Consider the following 25678-nt stretch of genomic DNA (forward strand, 5'->3'; position numbering starts at 1 on the left):
CAAGTGGGCTGTTAAAACTGTCATCATGATAATACAAACTGCTAAAAGTTTTGTTTATTATGCTAACAATGTCCAAGATGAAAAAGTGGGATCACATTTAACAGGCATCAGCAAGTCCGTAGCAATATTCTCATTGTTATTTCACTAAAACATGGGCAGCTGACGCTCAACTCATCTTTATCTGCTGGTTCTCATGCAGGCATGCAACACACACACGTATGCAGAAACTTCACAAGATGTTTGGGTTTTCGAGGCCATTTGTTTTGAAAGAGGCCAGCTTCCTGGGAGTTAGAATTATTTGCTAATGGGCCCTTTAGCTACGTGAGAAATGTGAAGACCACACGGCCAGGTACAGATTAGAGGAATAGAGGTTAACAATCCATTCTGGATGCCCTCGAGGGATATATCGCATAACACTTACACAAAGTGCAAACTGTCAATAAATCGTACAAAGAAATCTGAATTTAATTTGCGCTGTAATGTGTAATGATTTAAAATTAAACACATGGCTTTAATTGAATCATCACTTGCACTAAATAATTTGCATTTGTACCTAATTCTATGCTTCTTAATTTTTGTAAGGTAATAAGACTCTTCAGAGGTAAAAATTCAAACAAAAGCTCAAATTAGAGTCTTGTAGAGCTACAAAATGTCATTTTAAACCACATCATACACACTTTTTAATGTCTGTTTGAATAGAATCGGGCCCGAAAATGTGCTGCTGAATAAATAGGGCAACACCCGTTTTCCACAATTATTAATGGAGCATTTTCTCAAGGATGAAACTTGTTGAAAATAAATGATTTGGATGTTTACGAAAACATACAGCATTGTTAAAAAGTAGTTATGAACTACTGGATAAATAGATACTTCTACTAGATTCTTTAATGATCCAAAAAGTATATTCCTATTTCCTACTTTCACATTATATGAGCAGAAGAATTGCAAAATAATTCTTTGCCCGTTTCTTAATGAAAAATTAAGATATTAATTAGTGTTAATTTCATCAACGAAAACTAGACAAAAATAATTTCGTTAACACACATTTTTCACCGGACTAAAACTAGACTAGACTAGATTAAACCCCTCATTAATAAACAATAACTGGGACTAAATCAGTATGCATTTTCATCGACGAGACGAAAATGTACCTCACTTAATAAAAACTGGACTAAAATCTATTGACATTTTAGTTCATGAACAAAAACGAGACTAACATTATATGATTTTGTAAAATCTTGTCTGCTAATCTATCACTGTGACACTGTCATGTGACATACCCTCTTTCAAATCTGCAGCTAGCGATTGCAACATGCAACAATAATCCAACGGCTATAACGTTCCAACAATAATGTTAATACGACCGCTAACTAATGCTGGCTAATTTACTAGCTCATAGTTTTTGATCCGAAATGTTCAATATGCTGACAAAAGATTGACAGGAGTAAAATGATTGTCCTGATTAAGACTAGACTAAAACGTTGACAGTTTGGTTTTGTTGATGACAACTAGATGAAGAAAAAAAATGTTTTCTTGGATTAAAATAAAGATTAAAATGCTAGATTTATAGTCTACTAAAAATGTACAAAATAAAAATGGGATGAGGTTGACTGACTATGATAAAAACTAACAAGCGTGATTGAAACTGGACTAAAACTGAGACTAAATTTAAAAACAGCAGATAAATGCACTGGGACAAGGACAAAAGAGATTTTTAAAAAATTGAGGATTTTTAAGCACAAAGGAAAATTCTTGTTCAGTTCTTCATCGTGAATTTGTGTGCGTCTGTGTTTTGTTTGCTTGTATGTGCAGACTCCATGTTAATTATAAACATACCAACTAGGCAAAAGTACACCTGTAAGAAGTCAACAGGATCTCGCTGACGTATTTAATAGTGGTTGTAAAATCAAGTAAAAAAAAAAAGAAAGAAAAGCTTTAGGACTGTAGGCGATCCCACCATACACTAACACAAACTAGCTTTTATACTTTGGTGCGAGCATACCTGTGCACACCTGCACAAGTATTTTGGTTTATGCATCAGTGTGCTCACCAAACCAAGCAGGGTGAGCCATGCCCTTTCATTAGCCTTCTACTCCCCAATGAACATCAACAGACTGCAGTAAACCACTTTTCATCTCAAATAGCATCAAGGCAGGAAATTGGGGAAACATGACAGGGTTGAGTAGTGCCTGGCACATAACGCCTAAATCACAGGTATGACAGGATATATTAGATTAAGTGTGTACTTGTGCTTTCACATTCCATTCAGTGTATCTATTTTGTTGCGTCTGTCCCCGCTACCCATTATCTTGAAAGCTTGACATCCTCTCTTGGTTTGATTTCCTGCAATTTGTCTCCATCACACTTGTGTTGAGCTGTATTTAGCCCTATTTCCTACATAGCCAAACTCCAGGATTGACCCGGAATATCTTGGGCAGAAAATGGAGCTACAGCACGCTGGAAATGAAGTCTGCAGTTGGGAGTATGCCTCTCCCCCCTCCCCACCCCTTCTTTTTTTGTTGTTGTCTTATGACATCACAGTAGAGCTGGAGGCAAAGAGATACCCTTTTAAATATCATTAAAAAGTGGAATACCTTAACTCATTCACTTCTAGCTTATTTCACTGAAGCAACCCCCCTTTGCTCCCGGCTGTTTTACTGGATTTTGACTGATTTTGCAAGGCCCACAGAATATTGGGTTCTATTGCTATAAAGTATATTTGCATCTGTTTCCGTCTTGCAGCAATTAGCATTAGAATATAGCTAAATTTCATCATTATTCACAAACCTGGTCAAAACACTGGGGAATAGAGGTTGTTGCAACATGGTCCTGGTTGAGCTCTTATACTCTGCTGCCACCTGCTGGCCATTTTTGTAACAATTACCATTGCTTTAAGCGGCCTCTTCAAGTCAGAGGCTGCATCAAAGCCTTCTGTATGCTTTAGAATAATAATAAAAAAGTTTTGGGAACCATGGCAATATTTAACATAGAACGTTTTTATACGTTTTTGGGAGTAAATGAGTCATTAATGGATGCTTCCACGAGCGGTTTGGGTGTTCAAAGCTATGTTCAAGCGCAACTCAGCGATGTGATGTGAGGTTATGGCATGAAAGATACTAGAACATATCTTGCTACAAAGTTTCCAGATGTATGTAAAGTATTAAGATTGCAGTTGAATGAAAACCTGTTTGCCTACAGCCTGTACAATCATCTTACCTTTCTTCTGAAGCTGTGCCGTGTCTTTCTGCCGCACATCTATTTCTCTGCCAAGAGCCTTCCTCTGCCGCTGCAGTTCACTATGAAGCACAGCTAAACGCAGCTGCATGCACTCCCGCTCTTTTTTCTGCTCAGAACAATTGAAAAAGGAGCATAAAGAGAGGGAGAATAAGTAAATATACAAGATGTGGTCACAGCAATTTGTTTTTAAAATGTTTTTGCCATTTCAGTAAGATATTTAAGGCACATCTGCGAATGTCTATCCATACCGTTTACCCTGTTCCGTTGCGAGTGACACTAGGAATTGAGCCCATGCCAGGTGCCTGAATGTCAGTTAAGTAAAACGCCTATGTCCCACTTTATGATCAATAACCCGGATTGCATTATTTACAACTTAATTTTAGCATTATCCGCTTAGGATTTGAGTTGAGCGTCAAATGTATACTGCATGACAAAGCAGACAAGAGCACAGTTTAGTCATCTGTACCCACATCTTAGTCATCTTTACCCACAGTTTACTAATCCGTAGTCTAGAGTTTAGTAATATGTTCCCACAGTTTTCCTATTCTTTACCCAGAGTTTAGTAATCTGTTCCCACAGTTTAGCACATCAATAAGAAACACACAAATATAACAGATACAAGTTAACTTTTGGGAAAACTAAGATGTGGGTACAGATTAGTAAACTGTGGGTACAGATTAGTGAACTGTGGGTACAGATTAGTGAACTGTGGGTACAGATTAGTGAACTGTGGGAACACACTAGTAAACTGTGGGTAGAGATTAGTAAAATGTGGGTACAGATTAGTAAACTGTGGGTACAAATAAGCAAAAATTTAATTTCATACGCTGACACCAGAAGGGATCTGTACTTTTTCATCCAATGTATGAGAGTAAATTAAACGTGTATTTTCACTATTCACGGGTTTGTGGCAACTATAAATACATTTTAAAATCTTTAAAATGGCCTCCGGTCATTCTGGTTTGAGTTTGCATGGTCACACCATGCTTGTGTGTGTTTTCTCCAGGTACTCTGGCTTCCTCCCATATTCCAAAAGCATGCATGGTTGTTTAATTAAACTGTCTGATTGAATTGACTATAAATTGTCCACAAAGTAGGTGTGATTGTGAGTGAGAATAGTTTGCTGTAATTGGCTAACGACCAGTCCAGGGTGTACCCTGTCTCTTGCCCAAAATCAGATGGGATAGGCTCCATTACCTGCAACTCTAATGATGACAAGCGGTATAGAAAACGAGCGGAGGATGATTTGCTAAAGGGATAACCTAATTTTTGAAACATCATTAGGTGTCTTCAACAAGACAGTGTCTATAATGTCACACAGCTGTTTTCACTTATATTTACTGAATATACTTTCATGCCCGGGACTGTTTGGGTAGTTTCCAACTGTCCTTGATTGGCAGGGTGTGTGACCTGTATGTACCATGGTTAACCTGCCTGTCACAGTCATATTAAACACCAACTAATCAGGCTGCAAAGAACCTTATCTCCCCCTTGTGTAACTAAATGTGTAGTGCAGAGACAAGAAACAGGCAGATGTGATTTAACTCATCTAAAAACATGCTAAATTAGTGTGCTACTATTCACGATTCAAGAAAAAAAAATCCCCTTTACTTTGTTAGTAGACAAAATTAGGATGCTTTAATGTGAAAGTCCTGTTCAATGCGAACAATTCTAGGATGACACATTAAAGGACTACAAGGACCATTTATATATTTAGAAAAAAAAAAGCGAGAGAGATTTACAGTCACACACACACAATGTTTTGCTTTGTTTTTGATCCAGTACCTTGCCAACCTTCTGTGAAACCCACACACATCTACTTTGATAGGGATCGTAGCCTGGATCAGACAAAGATTATGCTTCTTCTTAGAGACTTCAGAAATGTGCAAAACATGCCAGTTCAAAAAGTAAAAATTGCACAAAAAAGATTCAGTGTCTCCATATTGAAATATGTTGTACACAATGCTTTTTAATGTAAGCCATCAGTGGCTTTGACACAATCAACTTTGAGCAGCCTAGTTGATGGGTAGCGCATGTGCATGTGTGCGCGCGTCAGTAAGACACCACGGGTGCCTGTGATTCCTACTGAACATCAAACAGTAATGGGTCAGCTGTGTAAATACACAGCAGGCGTGGGGGAAGCATGTTATAACCCAGGAGATTAATGGCACAGGGTGGGTGATGGGGTGAAAGGGCCATGCGCTGAGGGTTGGTGGCCACCACTTTGTGCTACTTTGATCTAGGCTCTCTCTATGATGCTCAGAGTGTAGTATGAAGCTCTACAAAGGCAAAGAGGGCAAACCTTAGAAGAGCTACACAATGCCGCACTCATTCCAAGTTGGTGGGCTTTTCCAAAAAGGTAGAAAACAAGGATTATGTGATGTATTAGCTGATGTCAGCTCTGAATGGGGTTTTAAGGAATGTTTTAATAAGCAGGAAATATCAGAGACAAAACTTTGAAAGGGCATCTTTGTGACAAAAGAATGGAGCCTCCATGTTGTGGTGCAGCTAAGTCGAGCCATTGTGTGGAGGGGCTTTAGTAAGTATGAAGGTCTGGGAGAAAGGAAAGGAAAAGAAATGGGTGTTATCAATAGTGATGCAGTGTGTGATGGAAAGCAATAGCTACAACTGTCTACAGAGAAATCCTAAGTGTTCAAAGTTAGTTTCTGAAAGGAAAACTACTGTACAAGTAGTGTAAAGTTCTGACTATAAACCAGGGCTTTATGCCACAGATTCCTGTGTTTTTAACAATGGTACAGCTCACTTGCTCATTTTCCCCAATCCTAGGAACGTTACATTTTTGTTTATGCTTAGCTTTTTAACTCATCAAACCTGTGTTTACTGTTCATGATGAATATATCAATGAGTTCCACTTCCATTTTGAATTAGTAACCAACTGTTCAAAACTTTTAAACAAAACTGCCCAAATTGCAGCATTCAGATCAGCATTCACAGCTGATGCGTTCAAGAGCACACCCGAGATCATGCCAAAGCCATTGAAAAGTGCAATTAATCCACCGAAGGCGAGCTATGTGTCACTGCGTGCCATACTGGCCACCATTGCTGATGTGTCAAAAGTTGGGGAAATTTAATTGTAGATGAATGATAAATGAATAAAAAGGAAACTTGAACTGCAATCTGTCTTAAGGTAGGATTTGAACCATCGCCTCCTGCTCACTGGTCAAAGCTCTGCCGCATTAACCACTGGGCTATTGCTACCATAGAAGAATCTGAATTATAATTTCATATATAGAACGGAATAAAATTGAAAAAACTGTATGACAAATGACATAATAAATGTGAAATAATTTGACAATGATTATTATTCTATATTGCATTTGAACTAAAGAGGGGTCCAAGCAGGATTTGAACGCAGGTTCTCCGTGGTGGCAGACAATTGTTCTAACCACTGAGCTCAGTGAATTGTTGTAGCTTATGCCTCAAGGCGTACTTCTTTTTTTTTTTATTGTACAAAGCTGAAAGCTTGCATTGAATTAGAATTTTTAACATAGAGCGGACTATTATAGGAAAAAAATTAATGACAAATGACACCCACAACTAAATAATGACTGATTTTGACAAGTCAGGTTAGAAATTTGTTTCTCCAAAAGGAAAGTCTAGATTGTGCAGGATAAAAACACAAAATTGTCACTGCCTCGGGCCACTTTAACAAGCAGCAGAGGACAGGGGATTCTTATGAAGCCAGTGTTTACAATAAACACAACGTCAAACCAGGGATCAGAGCTTCGCTTTCACAGCTGTGTAGCTACCAATTCCAAAAATGTTGGATACGCTTTCTTGCGTTTGCTTTGTATCCCACCAGAGGATATGACATGGGGGAACATAAACAATGGATCTTGGATCCATTTTGACAGATGGACTATTTCTCCTTCTCCATTGCTCAGTTAAGCAACCAAAACGAAAAGAAACAATAACTGGTCAGCGTGTGCGTGAAATTACATCTCGTATTAGTTTGGGTGATACAAGCTCTTAAATCCTGTTGAGCTTTTAGTGCAACAGACTCAGCAGATGCTTATTAGTACAAAAGCAGAAAGCACCTTATCGCTGATCGCAGCAATTACCACCCTCTGGTAACAACTCACATCTTTAGATATTTTCTCAAAAGAAATGTGAAATGCAAGTTATTGTACTCATAATAACCAATTCACAAATTGAAAAGTTGGGGGGACTGAAAATAAGCAATGAAGTTGCCTATGGTTCACCGTTATCAGCGCGATCAAAATTATTGTTGGCATGTGACCGCGCTCACCCGCACTGTGCATGTTGCTGTTGTCCTCAGCTTCTCCTCAATCTCTTTCCCAATCTTCTGCACTGTCACTTGGGTCTGTTTGATGGCTCTTTGGGCCGTGTGGAGCCTGTAGTAAGACACAAACAAATGTTCAATGTCATTGTTTCATCAAACCACTAAATGTATTCCCTGGATGGTTACAGTTTAAAGAGTAACAGTAAAAACAGCATCTATAATGTCTTGGACATCTGATAATTAGTAGTCATAGTGCCATAAACAGAGACACATTTTGTATTGTTGCAGACTAATAGATTTGTAGATGGACTTTATTATTGAGACTTCCACGAACATATTACTGTCACTAAAGGTATATGACAAACGATAGTAACGGTGACAGGAGTAATAGTTTGGGTCAGAGCATTGCTGAGAATGAAGTTTTTCTATGGTATACTTTGATTAAGTGATGCAGAGCACCAAGTTGGCTTTGGTGCGAAAGTCTCATTTTACACATACTTGAAATCTGCTGGGATCATTTTAAAAGTCATCAGTGAATGCATTTGTTTTTTTTAGGATGGATCCTGCAGCTAAGACCAAATGTAATGTTATATATCAAATGTAAAAGGTAAATGGGGCTTTTGGCAGGACAACTGCAGTAAAATAATTTCAGATTTTATGCCCGCACTTTTTAATCGGTTTGAGGTGACAGTGATGACAGCTGAAGATAGTGATTTGGAACATCAGGGTAAATATGTTTTGACAGCTCCGTGTGTTTAGGTGATTGCAACTGGAGAATCTGATACGGCCTTTTCACCCCAGGTGAGAACAGTTATCTGCTCGCTCCTTCACGCATGTCGGCCCCCATCGCCTTTTACCATTTGCCTTTCGCCAGCCTTTCAAGCACAATGACAACCTATGAACTAGAGTGAGGCCAGTGGATCGCTCCTTCTATACCCACAGCGCTGCAATTACTGGGCAACTGTCCGGAGAAAATACAGTATTCTCACTGACATGGCAACTTTCTTTTTCCAACACAATACAGACACCAAACAACTACACCAAAGGGGGATTTACAGGAAGTTATGACTACGGCTGTGCACTCGACCCTTGAAGGAGATAATCATCTGAAAAACAAAAACATTTGGTCCTTTGACAGTGACATTCGATACAACAGGGTGTCAGATAAAACCTAGCCTCGCGAAACCTTTAAGTGATATACACACACGCGGATAAAATTGTTGGTACCCCGCTGTAAATTAAAGAAAAAAAACTGTGGTCACTCAAATCTGACAAAATAATACGTGAAAATTATTATGAAATTATTATACATATTATAAATATTAGGGATGGGAGAGTACCAATACCAGGTATCGGGCCAATACCAGGCACATTTCATGGTACCAGTACTCGCGACAGATATTGATACTGGTATCAGCCCGCGCTCTTGTGGCCATTTTTCAGTCAGGAACTGTCAGAAAGACTGGGGGGAACAAATGTTTTGTTCCGTCTTGTTCGTTTCCTGTGTATCTCCTTATAAGGCAAGACTTGTTCATTTCATTACTTCTGGCAGCGCCATTTCGGCGTGCGTTACTGAGAATAAGAAAGTACTCTTGTTGTGGGTAATATCAACTACTGTATATCTGTGGTTCAATGGGTGTTATATATGTTTGGAGCTCACGTAACTTCCCCGTGTTTAATTGCCTCTTTTACGTTTGCCGTGCCTCATTAACGTCTTAGAGCTGCGGTGCTAAAAATAGAACGGTGCCGTTCACGGCCGCTTCAGTCAGCATAATTCTTCTAAGGTAATGTGGACAATCCTACAGGAACTAAAGTCTCAAATGGTTATTTTACATTTATTGACTGCCACAGGGGGCTCCAGTAGAGAACATAAGTCTTCAGTTGTACGCAACAATTTAATTAGCACTGAAGTGCAGACATATCTTTGTATATTGTATAACGTCATTGACTAATGCATTGCTATGAGATGAATGATGAACAGAGAACGTGAAACAGGAAACGGAAATACAGAGCAGCCTTCCAAATTAAAAGTAGAGATTTAAAAACAAGATATATTTCACACACAAAACAGCTTGAGGAAATATTACGAAATTACTTGAAGCCCTATTGTATTGAATTGGATTATATGCACTTCACTGTATTCCTTAGAAAGAAGTTGTACAACCACATATTTTGATTGGGACTTTTTTTCTGGCCACTGGACTATTTGTTCAATCTTATTTATTGATATATTTTTTAAATTCATTTTATTGTGTGCTCTATGCAAAATGACTTTGTAAGCAAATTGAAAAAATATAATTGCCATTAATCTCATTCAATTTTAATGAAATTATATATTATATATATATATATATTTTAATCTGTCATTGTTGTTTTTTTAAATTGCATATATCATAAGTACTATTGGTATCGGCACTTGGTATCTGTGAGTACTGAAGATTTGAGTATCGGTATTGGTCTAAAAAAAGTGGTATCGAAGATCCCTGATAAATATGTATATATATGCATATACACATGCAAACATACATATAAATACTGCATATACACATACCAGTAAATAAATACAAACATATACATATAACTATATATAAATAAATACATAGCCCTACTGTACATATACATACAGTAAATAAATGAATAGCCCATACTCATGCAAGACAATTCATTCACAGCAATTAGATGTGATACACAAAATGGAGTGTGGAATAAAAGTTGTGATAATCGGATCACTGGTTTTCAAGCAAAAGAAAACACTGGAGCTCAAAGCTGTAACCAAATCCTAAGGGAAAGCACAGGCAGATTGCTCAGTGTTCACACTGTGCTGCTGTTACAAGTGAGTACTTTACTTAGTTAGTTGTGCTGCGGTGTGCATTACAGCAGCATAGCGTGTATTGCAAATCACATGAGTCCTATCCAAATTAGCTTTTTTTTGTTGATAAATCCACAAGTCAAACACTGGATATGCTCTTCGTGGCATACATCTCAGACACCTGGGTTTGTTTATGAACTTCAAATCGTGAGATTTGGCCAAAACCTGTGAGAACCTTGATGAGATTGTACGCAGAGAGCAAGGAGATTATTTATTTATTTAAGAAAAGACAATGAAATTATAAATAATTGAATTATTGGACACAAATTATTGCACAGAGCAATATCGTCTTTAATGTCAATTACACATTAAATAATGAGGCATCATGACTGTGTCGCAAATTGACAATTCCTGTACTCACAACTTGAGATAATTATGGCATTAGGTCAGGAGTGCATCAGTTACAGTAATTTTGGGCGCAAAAAAAAAAGGTGCACATACAACAAACACTAAACAGGTCTGATTGTTTAGGGCAGAAAAATTGTTATTTGCTGACAAGTTTTGATGATAAACAATATATAAACATTTATTACTCAGCCACAAGGATCATTTCAACATGCATCTTTAAGTATGTTTATGTATGTTTTGTCACTGTAAATCAATTTCCGTGTCTGAAGACAAGCATGCTGTACAACAAGAATGTATGATTTACTTGGAATCATAGAGTTATGCAGAATGGAATGGGACAATGGACAGTGAGTGTTGGGGAGCACTGTTGGCGAAACATACTTTGTTGGGGGAGGGGGGGTTCTTTCAATATTTCCCCAGTTAAGCCGGTTTGATATCCAGCTTAGTTAAGTGCTGGCATTATGTGTGAACTACTCTCACACACACCTGGGGCCTCATGTACTAAGACTTGCGTGGCTTTCATACTAAAACATGTCGTTCGTCCATTTCCAGAAAACGCTGCACGCATTAAAAGAAAAAATCCAGATGTACGAATCTGTGCGTATGTACGAATTCAAGCACATTCCTTTCATACATCTCAATCAATGCGGAAATGTTAGAGTACCAGAATCCTCCTTCTCCACGCCTGTGCGTAAATATGCAAATTAGTATAAACGGCTTGCGGGTGGGAATGATTACGATGCATGATAAGATAATCACATTATAAAGCATGAGGCAAAAATGAAAAAAACACTTGTAGTAGAGGCCCGAAAAACTACGATTTTTGGAAGGCTGCCTTCGGAAGTCAATAACAACCTCCGTGATGAAAGTGCCTTCCGAGTATCTCGGCCGTCGCCGTTAGTGGCTGAATGCTGAAGGGGCATCAAATTGTAATCGTGGAGGCTTTAAGTTAAATTTAATACAATAATATAAGACAACCCTCCGCCGCTGATACCGGATGAATAACGTGTTTAAGGAGCATCTGATTGTGATCGTGGAGGTTTAAACTTGGAAGACGCGCATGAACCGTATCATGTACCACTATGTGTGTACAGTAAAGTGATTACAGTACAATAAAGCAGATGGTTGAAAATAAAGTTAAAGGGATTGTAACACTTATTTGTTTTGTATGAGTACAGAAGTGCAATAATATTTAATGAAGGAAATACAATGTACTGGGTACATGTATATTTATGGTCTAAGATCAGAAGACTGAAGTTCGACTGAGGGAGGAAGAGTGGAAATTTTTAAAACACAGACCGGAGACTTCTATGATGCAAAATATGAAGTGTATTGACAGAATATTTACAGAATTAATCAAATCCTGGATCCAACGGAATGAAAAAGTCCAGTAGCACACAGTCCATGCGAATCAATGTTGAATGCGATTCGCTCCCAGTGGACCTGGCAGCATGGGTGTGTGCATTGGTGAATGTGAGGCTTTGAAAAGTGCATGGGCACTATAGCTATATAAAAATAAAAATAAAATAAAGCACTATTTAAATAGCAGTCCAGTCCTTTCAGAATCCAAGAATTCTGCGCTTCCAACTTAAAGTGGAAGTCAACCTTAAACATTTCTTGATAATATTATGTTATATGTGACCTCACTAGTCTAAACATGACATTCTGATTAATATTACATTTGTGGAATATGAGTTATGAAGCAAAATCCAGCCGTTTTTATCCATCTCAGGGGGCAGCCATTTTGCCACTTGCTGTCGACTGAAGATGACATCAATGTTGCTCAGGGCTCAGGCAATGACCAATCACAGCTCACCTGTTTTCTGAAGCTCCACTGTGATTACTTGTTACCTGAGACCTGCGCAACATTGATGTCATCTTCAGTCGACTGCAAGTGGCAAAATGGCCGCCCCCTGAGATGGATAAAAACGGCTGGATTTAGCTGCTTAACTTATATTCCACTAACACAATACTAAACAGAATACCATATTTAGACTAGTGGGGCTGCATGGAACATATTATTGCCCCCCCCCCCCCCAAAAAAAAAAAATTGGGGTTGACTTAAAACAAAAGAAAAAGATTGGAGAAAGCCCATTTCCAACCAACATCACTCACCTCACACTACTCTTGACTTAAAAAATGCTCTTTCAATGGACAAGAATTACCATGCTCTTAAATTGTCTTCCAAGATGAATGAAGATTTGATAGTTCTATAGCCGATACTAACTTTTATTTTCTGTTTATGTAGGTGTAATGGCCAAGTGTCCCAATAACTATAACAATAAACAACCAATAACAATTTTATTTAATTTTTTACAAGCAACATCAACTTCATAAATAAATATGTACAAATGTTTTTGCTCCGCACACAAGTTGGGCGTAGTTTGGCAAAATCGCCATCTGATTCATGACATGTACGTACCGGTCCATTTTCTTGGTACCACTGTTTGTATGTTCATGAATCAGAATTGATTCTAAATGATATTTCGTGCCCGCAATTGTAATTTACATAAACCCCACCCTTATTTCCCTACAAAAGGGCATCCGTTTTGACGCGACTGAGCTAAAATGTGAAGTTCCAATTGCAAAACATGGTCCCAAAACTTGTACAACTTCCCTATTTAATATTACTCCCGTTTTCAAAATGTTGCTATCATTGGAGAGCTTGTTAAATTTTACCCAGAAACTGACAACATATTATTATAACATCAATTATTTTGTAATTAATTCCAAAGTTAAAGTAGAGTATGCTGCACACAGTGCCTGACTGAAGATAATGCTGTCTGATATATTTGATTAATCATTCTGCAATTTTTTAGCATATCAACATACCGAGCCAAGGAAGAATTTCAATAGCTATAAAGAGCTGCAGATCAGCAGCAGGAGAGACAAAGATAGAGCACCGTAACTGTGCTCAATCATGTGGAGTCCCACTGGGTGTGGATGGAAGAAGAGAATGGTATAAAGAAAGCTAAAGACTAAACTAATACCACAAGTTGTAAGGTTGCTATGGTCTGATCTCATATAAACATAAACCAATGCTACTTCTAGATGGAAGAGAAGAGTTCAACTGGCATAGCATAATTCCTTTCGTTTTATTACGCTGTGAATGCATTGGTCTCGTTTCAAAACCCTTATTTAATTCTCATTTAGTCTGAAAATGTTAGTGGAAATCCAAATGACAGGATGGTTGTCTTATTTTGATAGAGTCTAACTTGAACCATGCAAATTTGCACTACCTTAGTCAAAATGTGTGTAATTAACCTAGTACGTAATCTTGGCTATATTTACCCGAGGGTATTCCTCTGGGAAGCCCTGTGGTTACTGTAAGTAGTGCTTACATTTTATTGACACTGAAAAACAAACTAATGTTTACCAACAAAAGCCTGTACAGTATTCTGAGTCATCAAATAGTGAGGCAGGATTCCACCAAAATACTCAACAAATCAACATCTCCCTCTGGTGGTCTCACTTTGTGTTGCATCTACTTTTTCCAGTCAAGTATTAAATCACCATGCAAATAGGATAGCAATCATGTACTGTATTTTCCCAATTGGACAAAAAAATTATTTCATTTACAGAAACAACATTAATTGTCAATTTTTCATAGTGTAGTCTTTCCAAATTGGACAACTGGGGCAATGGTGCTTCACAACTCTAAGTGTAGGCTATTCTAGCCCCACCCAACAAGCACAAACTCATTTGCAAGTGTAGCTATGAGTTTCTTGGCCTGAAGAAACTTTCCAGGAATTCTTAGAATTGCCTTGTGATTGGCTTATGACCCGTTTAAGGGGGACCACGCCTCTTGCCCAAAGTCAGTTTGGATATGCTCCAGCTTACCCGCCGTAAACTATAGAAAAATAGAACATAGAAAATAAAATAAAATAAAATATAATAATAAATAATAAATGAATAAACCCTAAAAATAACCTAAATAATAAATATGAAAATATAAAATATATAAATAAAATATAAAAATATAAATACATGTATAAATAAATATATAAATAATTAATAATAATCAAATTCAATTGCATAAGCCTGCTATAGATCACAAAACCCAGCCACGGTTTCCTTTCTACTTAATGAGGAAAGAGTCAATCATGTCGTGCGAGACAGCAGCAAAGGCTTCAATATACACGACGACAAGTAAATGAAATTTGTGCCATTAATAAAATGAGTCTATTACAACAATATTGTAGGATTAGTGTTACTGTTAATACATAATTTAGGGTCACGGGTGAGCTGGAGGTACAAACGCAACACTTTTGTTTTGAGTTGGACTCAAAGATCTAAAAAAAATTCTTCATACACAAAAGGAAATTTCCCTCAAATATTGTTTGCAACTGACTGTGTTATGCCAAGCTCAAGCTACGCAACTTTTTTGTCTTTTACGACAGTCGCGCTGTCAGATTACCCGATTAATTCGTTCTGTGTCGTGGACCGGACGTGTAGTCACATTACAAGTCCGAACCCGACACCACCCGATCATCGTGTGCTGTAATGCCAAGAGCACCACGTCGGTACTGGTTGTCGGGGAGGCGGAACAAGAAAAGCGGCAGGAAGGGTGCGTTTGACTGCTCGGTAGTTATCAAACACTGAAATATTATATTGTGTTTGTATGATTTGTGCAATCGATACTGCTTAAATATTTATTCCTATTTGACTTGTTTTAGTACAGTGCATTTGATACGCACATTCACTCCAAACCGCCCTTCGAGGGGGAGAAAAGCCCGGCCCGACTTCTATAAAAAGATACTGTATATGTCTGTCCCAAAGATGTTCCCATCCCTACTTATGCCCAAATCATACTTAAAAAAAATATTAGAACGACAGTCAGAATATTTTTTTGTAGGCTACTCTACAGGTCGCCGTTTCTCTTCTCTCTCTTGTCTCGCCGTTGCCTAACGATGGCAATGTTGGGAGATGCATGGCTCCCGTCCATAAAATCAAAAATAATGTGACTTTTGATATTATTAGAGTGTGTTGCTCATATTAAATGGCAACAAATGTGCACAATGCGTGCGCTATATGAGCTCAAGCAGCAGCGCCGCAGCGGGGTATTTTTGTTGTTTTTTTGGGTTCACCTGTCTGGCCAAGTCCCATGAGATATCCAGGGGGGGAAATATATTAAATAAATAAATGACTAAATAAAAAAGGAGCTAGAACGTGCGGGTCAGTGCGTGATTGACGTTTTGCTCCCTCTGGCTATTGGTCAATGCTGCGGAACCAAAAGGACAACGACGTAGGTATGTCACATTGTGCGACAAGACGAGCAGAAATTCTGACATGCTAGACAACAGGCGACCAATCGTTGTACGTGTCACACTACACGGGCGACACTACATCAAGACAACTCAAAATCGTTCACGACATGCCCCGTTTGTCCGCGACATGTCGCTCGGGCCAAAATCAGCCTATTTTCTTGTAGTCAAGACATAAGGCCCTGTTCACACTGAAGCAAAAACGGCTTCGTTCCTCAAAAGAATCTTGTACACACAGAAACGTTTCAAGACGTGCGTGTGTCCAAAAGACGCCGCTGAGGACGTTTAATGGCTGTCTGTCTGTACGTATACGTATAGTTTATACAGTAGTCTGCCCATGAAATGGGAGTAAGATGGCCGCCCTGTCGTTTCAACGGCTTGCACGGGCGTGTATGGGCTATCGCAGTGGTAGGGTGTGTGTAGGGTTCCGAGGCGACCGGGTCGCGCTGGCACCGGCGGGGGGTGCCCCGGCCTGGACCAGGTTGAGCGGACGTGGGGAAAGGGGAGGCCGAAGCGAGGCGGCTGAAGCGAGCGAGGTGGAGGCCCCACGGTAGGGCTTCTCGGCTCGAGCCACCGGGGCCACCGACAAACCGCTTGCCGCGCTGTCGCCACCGACTGACCGCCGGCCGCCTCCCCGACCCCGGGGCTCCGGGCCGCGGCCCGGCGGGGAACTCCCGCGAGCCCCCAATCCACGGTCGCCCGCTGGAGAGGCCATAGGCCTAGACTTTTGAAACCACGGGCCGCCATCTTGGGACTTCCAAGAAACATATCTCGGCATACGCATTTCACTGCAAAATGCCTCCATGTGTAGCGATAAACCGCACAAATCGCCAGTTTAAAGGCTGTGGGCAAACATTTCACTTGTAAGTATGGTTGAAATAGAAAGATGAAAGAAAAATATGATAAAAATTTTTTAAGATTAAATAAAAAGAGAGTATCATACCTACTACGGACTTGTACATATCATATCATAAATACTACAAGCCATCTGTCTAATATGCTGTATTTGCTTTAAAAGGCAGCAACTTTTTTTCATTTTCTTTTCAGCTATTTATTGTTGTTAAAAACTAAACATTTTCAAAGAATGCTGATGTGATTTTTTTTTTTCATATCTCCAAGAATAATCGTAAAAACTGTAAAAACCACGTTTTTTTCTCAGACTATAATTGTACACCAAAATCTGAAACCGTTGCACCCCTAGTTCAATCCTCTGGCAATTAATCTTACCTGAGCAAAGAGAAAACACTGTAGGAATTTCTGACGGAGCTCTGGTCGACCTGAAGTAGACTATTTTTCTTGCGCTCCGAATGATCCTGCAACAGAAACATGTCAGCCATGAAATGAGGCACACTGTCACAAGTCATTATGCAAAAGCTCTCTAGAAATGGACTAATACTGTACCTTATGGTCAAAGTCAGCTGCATAGTAGCCATCATTCAACCCAAATATGATCTCATTTGTATTCCTGGATCGAATCTGTGGAAATAGTAACAATACAAACTTAACGTACAAAGTCATATTTCTTTAAAATGTTTGGGTGAACAATTATTAGTGCTTGTCGTTTTTATAATTTATTGTAAAATATGTTTTTTTAATAAATGCACAAAAATATATCGCACATATATCCCACCAATAAAGTTTACAACTCATACGTTATAGTCTCATGTGTGGTGGCTGACCTGCTGTCCTGTGTATCTGAGGCCATCGAGATTGACCTTCCATTCTATGAGGAGCTGGTACTGTTTCTCCTGTCCTCCCCAGATCCTTACCACAAAGCAAGACACTGAGGTGTCCAAAAGGTCAGGCAACATGCCAAAGTCCAGACTCCTCCAAGTAGGATTCTTTAAAACACACAAATACATATAGATCATCAGTAGCATATCTCTTTAACTTGCATCCAATGTTCCCTCTAAGCTGCGCGCGTGCGCAATCGCGCACTGCCCGCACATTCTCAGCGCACAAGAAAATCTATCCAGCGCATAAACAACATCAACATAACGTATTAATTAATATCTAATATTAGACTTAATCTAATCTAATTAATTCGCCCAATAATATTGTTTTTTTGTTTCTCACTCAGTGAGTGACAGGTGTCCAGCCAATGATACGATACGGTTCACTTACGGTACGAAGCCAATCATGGCATTGACGGTGCTTGCGTCTGGGCCCTGCCTATATGCGCCGTGCAGGTTAGCTAGCAGGTTAATAGATGCTAATACAAACCCCGCATCATGGCGAAACGAACAGGCAGCGACACATCCACTCACCAAGCCACAGTAAAAAAGAAATGCAGTTATTTTAAGATGGAATGGTTGTCGGAGTATGTGCAAATTGAAGAAAAAGCGGTGAAATTGGGTGAGATTTTTTCTTTTTCAAGTGAGAAAGGTCTACTCTGCAAAACATGCAGCGATGCCAAAGTAGCAAGTGAGTTTTCAGAGGGAAAAATGTGGATTGAATGGAAGCTGGACTATCTCAAGCGTCACGTTCAGTATAAAAGTCATTTAAAAGCTGTCGAAACTGTACGAAGACTCAAGATGGGACAGGGGATTGGTACATTATAATAAAGCGTGCATATCTGATGTTGCTCACAGTAGTCCTCAATTTGCTCAGGGAGCTTGTGTGTATGCCCAGATATATGAAAAATTAGAGGGAACATTGCTTGCATCCATCCATTTTCTGAAGCGCTTATCCTCACTTCTTTCACCAAAAGTATGTATTATGCAATAATGTGAGAAAGATAAAAAATATTACCCTAGTGTGAATATTTGTAGGGCCTGACCAATATGCAATTTATGAGGTAGATGCCAATACCAATTTTTGGCAGAAAAAATACAGGTTACCGATTAATCTGACGATTATTCAAAAATATATATTTAATGCATAAAATTATCCCACCCAATTCCTTTTCAATGGGTGTCACTTACGCACAAACTTTCGCTATTTAAATTCTCTGCTTTAAATGGCAAGTCCATAGTATGACCTTATCAACAAATTTGTATGACGTATACAAGATTATTGTTAAGATTTATGTGTCAATAATAAAACTATTCTTACTTGTTTACAACTGCTGTAAAGCATTAACCTTTTCTTTTATATATTTTTATCTTGTGTTATTTTCACAAGTCTTGGGACTTATTGTCCTAACCTGGGACCTCGGGGATTGTATTTCGTGCCATGTCATGTGGAAATGTGACTTAAGACCCCCCCCCAAAAAAATATCTGAATGTTGAGAAAATAAAGTCTTTGAATTCTTCAAATGTCAACTTTAAATAAAACTTGGAAGGACAATAAGAAAATAAAACAATAAGAAAGTGAAATAAGAATAGAATAAAAACTAAAATAAAAGCAACTGAAAAAACAGTAAGAACCTGTGCATTTTGGCCTCTTGGGGGCAGTGTGGTGCCGTGTATCTATTTGTGTACACACTTAAAGTGAGTACAGAAGAAAGTTACTAGACTGGACTCTGATTGGATTATATTAAAATAAATAATTGTTCACACATTAGGAAGAATTCGTGCATTTGCGTAGTGTTATCTTTTTTATTTATTTTTTTTTTTTTTTATTATTATTTTTTTTTAATAAATATTGCGTAGTGTTATCTTACCTGTGGGTATGTGTTCCCACAGCATTTGTGTGTGAATATTCGTTATTTGAAAAACACAAGTTCCTGTTGGCATTTGAATTAACTCCCTTCGTGTTTAGCATTAGCGCTAGGCTAGCGATGTCTTATGTCTTAAAAACGAAACATGTTTTGTATTTAAATATACAGTGAATGTAATTCAAAACTTTCGGTTTTCTTCAATGATAACGTTTAAGGGAAAATAATTGTCCGATTGTTTTGGCCGGTGTTTGAAGGGCAATAATCGCCGCCGATTATAGTTTTCTGACGTAAATCAATCATTAAACATGTCTTTAAATGTGTAGAATTATAAACTGAAGATATATCACCGTACTCTCTTAATTGTAAGTGCACAAAAGTATCTATTAATGTAGTAGTAGTTATGGCAATGATTTTGGCCATGATAGCATTAAGCACTGTATATATTAATAGCATTTCTTTTATATATTATTGATTATTTTAGGCCGCAACAATCATAAAAAATGCCCGTGAAATCCTGGAGGGACTGGCTAGGACTGCCTACAAATTACCTATAGATGACATGTGTGCTACAAATCACCATATATCCAGTATTTATTTTATTGTTATTATTATTCTGATTGCTGTAGTAACTGGCAGTGGTAGAACATACATCACCACTCCAAATTTAATGAATTATTATTATAATATATATATATTATGTATGATATATCATATTATGGAGTGAGGCATTTTGTGTGTGTGTGAGAGAGAGAGAGAGAGAGAGAGAGAGAGAGAGAGAGAGAGAGAGACAAATAAAATACAAAATTAATGAAAACACCCTATATAGCCTTGGGCAGTAGGCGGGGTACACCCTGAACTGGTGGCCAGCCAATCGCAGGGCACACAGAGACGAACAACCAACCACACTCACAATCACACCCATGGACAATTAGGAGTGTTCAATTAAACTGCCATGCACGTCTTTGGAATGTGGGAGGAAACCGGAGTACCCGGAGAAAACCCACGCAAGCACGGGGAGAACATGCAAACCCAGGAAGGCCAAAGACCGGATTCGATCTCACGACCTCTGCACTGGGAGACGGACGTGCTAACCAGTCAACAACCATGCCCCCCCCCCCCCAAAATAATGATAATATATATATCCAAATTGTTTGATGTAAAACAATTTTTAGTAGTGAAAATAGTTACTTTGCCTAGTAATGAGTTACTTTTATTATGAAGTAATTTCATTACTAACTCAGTTACTTTTTAAAGCAAGTAATCAGTAACTATAACTAATTCCTTTTTTAAGGTAACGTCCCCAACACTGTTCTACAAGGAATGGAGATTTGATGAATTACTTAGGCCAGAGGTCAGAATTAGTGAGAGTCACTCAATAGGAAAGCGTAGAAAGCCAAAGCTGAATGGAAACAAGAAGATTCGACAGGAAACATTTCTCAAGAAAATTGATGGCAGGATTGAGACAGAATACTAGAAAAACTTTTGTCTGCAACAACGTGAAATTGTTTGAGGGGAAGTGGAGCAGAGTGTTGAAAAGAGTCATGACTTCCTGTCGTGTTTTACAGTTTTGTATCCCAGGGGGCACTGAGTGAGCAGCATGTCTGAAATGAGCTTGTGTCAGCTCATGACTCAACAGCAAGGCTGACAACACTGTGTACAGTTGTAGCGTTGACTCGGAGTAGTATTAGAAGGTCAGCATTATTTTTCACACAAAGGAGTATTGGGGCCATATTTAAATAGTTTTTTTTTTTTTAATTAATAGTGAAATATAGATACAGTATAGTTAAGATAAATAGGTTGGAAAATTATTGACAAATGAACTCATTGACCACCAGTCACTGGGATCACATTCAAAGGCCCTTTGACCCTTCATGACCACATTCTTATCACAACTGTGTCAATACACACACACACACACACACACACACTGTGATGTCCACCAAGTTTGGTGTTGAGTAATAAAATGGGAAGGAAAATATTGTCAAAAAGTGACTTATGCCAAAAGCAACAGTGGTGTCTTGAGACTCAAGTGACCCGACTTGTGAGTTTTCGAGATACGAGCAGTCATTGGGGGGCGCGTAGCTTCGATTTTCCAGCAGAAATTTGACGCGAGCCCTGCATGGCTGCTCCAAACTCAGTTCAATTAATTTCACAACAAGTAGCAGTTTGGAAGATACTGATTATTTTTTCCAAAAAGGCTCTTGAAGCTTGTTTAACTCATTTGCTCTCAAAAAAAAAAAAGTTCAATTTTAAATATGACTGGTATATAACTGAAGAGAACTGTTGAAGCAATGGCAGTTATTACAAAAAACAGCAGGTGGCAGCAGAGTATAAGAGATCAACCAGGGCTGTGTTGAAAAAAAAACTAATTTACCCACAGGTTTGTGAATAATGATTAAATTTAGCTATATTCTAATGCTAATTGCGACAAAACGGAAACAGATACAAATATACTTTTTTGCTGATGAAAGAAGAGACTCTAACCTTTCTTTTGGTAGGTTCCCTGTTTTCATAGCAATGGAACATAATTTTCTGTGGGCCTTTCAAAATCAGTCAAAATCTAGTAAAACAGCCGGGAGCGAAGGGGGTTGCTTCAGTGAAAATAGCTGGGAGTGAATGAGTTAATAAATAAATAAATAAATATATATATAAATAAATAAAATAAAATACAAAATGTTTTAACATATAACAGCATATGCATAAAGCCTAATGTTGTAGATGGGCTTATTTTCAGCATTGTGTTTACATTTTCAGGGACTAAGGTTAATTTTGTTTGGAAGTGGCACATTTTTTTATGTTATGATCTGACAATTCTGTTGTTGCATATTAATCCCAAAGGGCATATATTTATCAATTTATGTTAAAATTAGTGATAGTCGGGAGTCGGCGCCGCCGATATTGAGCATTTTGACATATATTGTATCGGCCTTTTTTTTTTTATCTGACGGCCGATAAAAGATCTATCTAAAACCATTTTAATCTCAGGGAACTTTTTATTTAAATTTTCAGTTAACTTTATAAGAGATGCTGCTGACCCTGGGAAACCTCTGAACCTTTTGTTTTTGTTTGACATGAAAAAAGAAATGTGAAGGTTTAAGTCAAGATTTCAGGTATTTTTTAATTTTGGAGAGAAAAAAAATTACTGTAGAAAACTATAGATAGCTATGGAATTGTTTAAGTTTCCATTTAACTTTTTAAGACGTACTGATTACCTTGGGAGCTCCCTGAACATTTTGTTAGAAATTTAAAAGAATGTCTAACAATTACATTTTGAAAAGTCTGAAAAATTGTACAATAAACATGCTTTAAGACATTACAACAAAGTCAAGATTGGCATTTGTATTTTGTTTTTTAATTGACGCCAGTATCCCCCCCCCCCCCCCCAGAAAAAGAATATCGACTCCAAATATCGTTTATCGGCCTCCTTGACTACTAATAATCGGCATCGTATCAGCCCTGAAAAAAACATCGGTCTATCTCTAGTTAAAATGTCCAGACATTTTGATTTTATTGTAAGGCCATATCACAGAGACGTACGTATGTTGTCTAATTAAATGCTTTCTTGCAATGACCAGTGACACACATCCTCAACATGTTCAGAATACAAATATGTGTGAACTGTAAAAGCAAAGCAAATACTCACCAGTGAGTCACGTATGACTTCACTCTTGTAAAAATCTAAAAAGACATGAAGGGAAAAATTTATGAATAAAAAGGACACAGATGAAGGAAAATCAGTCACAGAAAGCAATTCAAAGTTTTTCTGTTTAATTTGGTGTTGTTAAATTTGCTAAACAAAGTATAACTATTAGGCCGGCTAGTCAAATTAACACTGACCACTAGATATGCGATCTCCTATACAGAGATGGAGGGTGAAGTATGTGTCCAGCAGTGGAGAACCATTCTTATTGACGATGTTTCTTGCTGCGATGCTCCGCAGGTGACGCAATCGTCTCTGTTGGACACACAGGGGGAAAAAAATTAACAGCATTAACATCAAATCCAATATTTCAAATTTAATTTTAGTTACAGGATGAAATAATGGCTAATTTCAAAACACAGAACCATCAGTATGTCCTGGGACAGAAGACAAGAAAATCAGTTATTAATGGAGGCATGACATCTTTACGGTGAAGCTAACCAGGTTGCGATCATAGCACAGAAAAGGCCCTATTTGACAACACTTAACTTCACCTTAAAATAATTATATAACAAATTAAGGACAGTGTTCTAAAATATACATTGTTATAGGAGTTATAATTACATTTTCATAGTAGGGCAGGGCAAAAAATCAAATTAATTCAATTAATCGTCATTTTGAAAATCAAATCGTTCAAAATTTGCTAAATCGTGAAATCTAATTTTGGCTTCTAGATTATTCAAAGCTGTTGTTCTTATGTTCTGTTCGATCCAGATGTTATTGTGAGGTGTAATTTTGCTAGCTATGAATGTTAAGTTTATGTTAAAACTGATTTAGAATCAGTATACATTATTGTTGTCTGAAGATTTTGCACAGGAATTATTTTTTGAATAAGTGAGACAGTTTAAATAAACATTTGCTGGGTTTATTAGATTAAAATCGATTAAAATCGTAATCGTTCTGAATGACTGAGAAAAAAAACGAGATTTTATTTTTGGGCCATATCGCCCAGCCTTATTTCATAGTCATAAAAATACCATGTATATGTCGATCCCCAGGTCAAGTTAATCTGCAATGGTCAAATCGAGGAAACTGGTTCAACCATTGTCAAAAAACTGCTATGCCATGCAAGTGTCTGGTGTCAACTAGTCTTACATAGGAAATGAGACTGGGGACAAAAGAGTGGATCATGTTCCTGGCTTTGGGCAAATGTGTTCACAAGGGTGGACAATGTCCCTGGTGACCACAGAAACGAATAGCACGCCTGCAGTCATACTGAGATGAAATGGAAGTCATGGGATTCCCTATACGATTAAGAACCTCAGACACAAGAACACTGATTGTTCCATGTGGGACTTTCAACCGCCGCTTAAAAAATGTCAGTACGCCTGGATGAATGTGAACCCCAGGCAGAGACAAATGGTTGCGACTGCAGTGTGAAACTGCTGCGAAACGGAAAATCACTCCAAAAATCAAGCTTTAAGAGAGCTTATGATGAACAGCAAACTTGGTGTCCTTAAGGGCAAGGCGTGAGACCTAAAATGAGACTTAAAATGATGAATGCGACAACGCAATTTGGAGGTCACAATGCATCTTGGGAAAACTGGTATCATTTCTATTAAAAAAATGGTGTTGCCCACTAGATCTCTTGTTTCGCCGCTTCACAATGATTCAACTTTTTTCAATTAACATTCCTTGTCAGTTTGTGTGAAGCTAAACATATTTGGAATATTGGCCGTCTGCTCTGCAAAACCAAATCTTCACGCCATACCGCTTCCTCGACTTTTGTTTTGAAGACCAGCTAAGACTCACAACAAGATTCAGTCAAGAGCCATTCATATTAATTCTAAAGCCACCCATCACTGCACACTTTAAAAGGAACTTAACAGCTCGTAAGTAATCATACTTTAAACAAAGTCATTATTTACATACAAAATGGCCTCACTCCAACACAGGCATAATATTGTCCAGGGCAGGGGTGCTCAAGTTTGGTCCTCGAGAGCCCCTATCCAGCCTGTTTTCCATGTTTCCCTCCTGCAGCAGAGCTGAATCTAATGATCAGCTAATCAGCGAGCTTTGCAGAAGCCTGATAACGATCCTGATCACGAATCAGGTGTGTTAGTGGAGAGACACATGGAAAACAGGCTGGATAGGGGCTTTCCTTCTCAAACATTTTAAAACACGCCTCTTATTAGGGGTGTGCCCAAAAAATCGATTCCTATAAGAATCGCGATTCTCATTTAGTACGATTCAGAATCGATTTTATTTAAATTATTTTATACTGTCTTGCCTTTGTCTGTGTGTGCCTTTATTTGGAGCGCTGTTCATGTTATACCTGATTTGGCCACTTAGGGGCAGTGTGGTTCCATGCTGTCTGATACACTGTAAAGTTGTAGCCACATTAGAGAGTTGAAGGAAAGTCACGATCAAGTTATTCCAATAAAAGTTGTTTTTT

The 25678-nt window shown here is 38.2% G+C and overlaps 1 protein-coding gene across 2 annotated transcripts in view; it reads right to left on the bottom strand.

Annotated features, from left to right (window-relative positions):
* uvrag (UV radiation resistance associated gene) overlaps positions 1 to 25678 on the bottom strand; it is a 91534-nt gene that overhangs the window by 63063 nt on the left and 2793 nt on the right. For both annotated transcript variants that reach the window (XM_086057866.1, XM_086057865.1), the window contains exons 2-8: positions 23421 to 23538; positions 23227 to 23261; positions 17662 to 17823; positions 17384 to 17458; positions 17210 to 17295; positions 7508 to 7613; positions 3217 to 3343 (exon numbers count right to left, since the gene is read on the bottom strand). In XM_086057866.1, the coding sequence (XP_085913992.1) occupies positions 3217 to 3343; positions 7508 to 7613; positions 17210 to 17295; positions 17384 to 17458; positions 17662 to 17823; positions 23227 to 23261; positions 23421 to 23538 (709 nt within the window). The remainder of the gene's footprint in view (positions 1 to 3216; positions 3344 to 7507; positions 7614 to 17209; positions 17296 to 17383; positions 17459 to 17661; positions 17824 to 23226; positions 23262 to 23420; positions 23539 to 25678) is intronic.

The sequence above is a fragment of the Leptonotus elevatus genome, chromosome 16 (assembly GCF_054856555.1).
Source record: "Leptonotus elevatus isolate MCC_2025b chromosome 16, RoL_Lele_1.0, whole genome shotgun sequence".
Taxonomy (NCBI): Eukaryota; Metazoa; Chordata; class Actinopteri; order Syngnathiformes; family Syngnathidae; genus Leptonotus; species Leptonotus elevatus.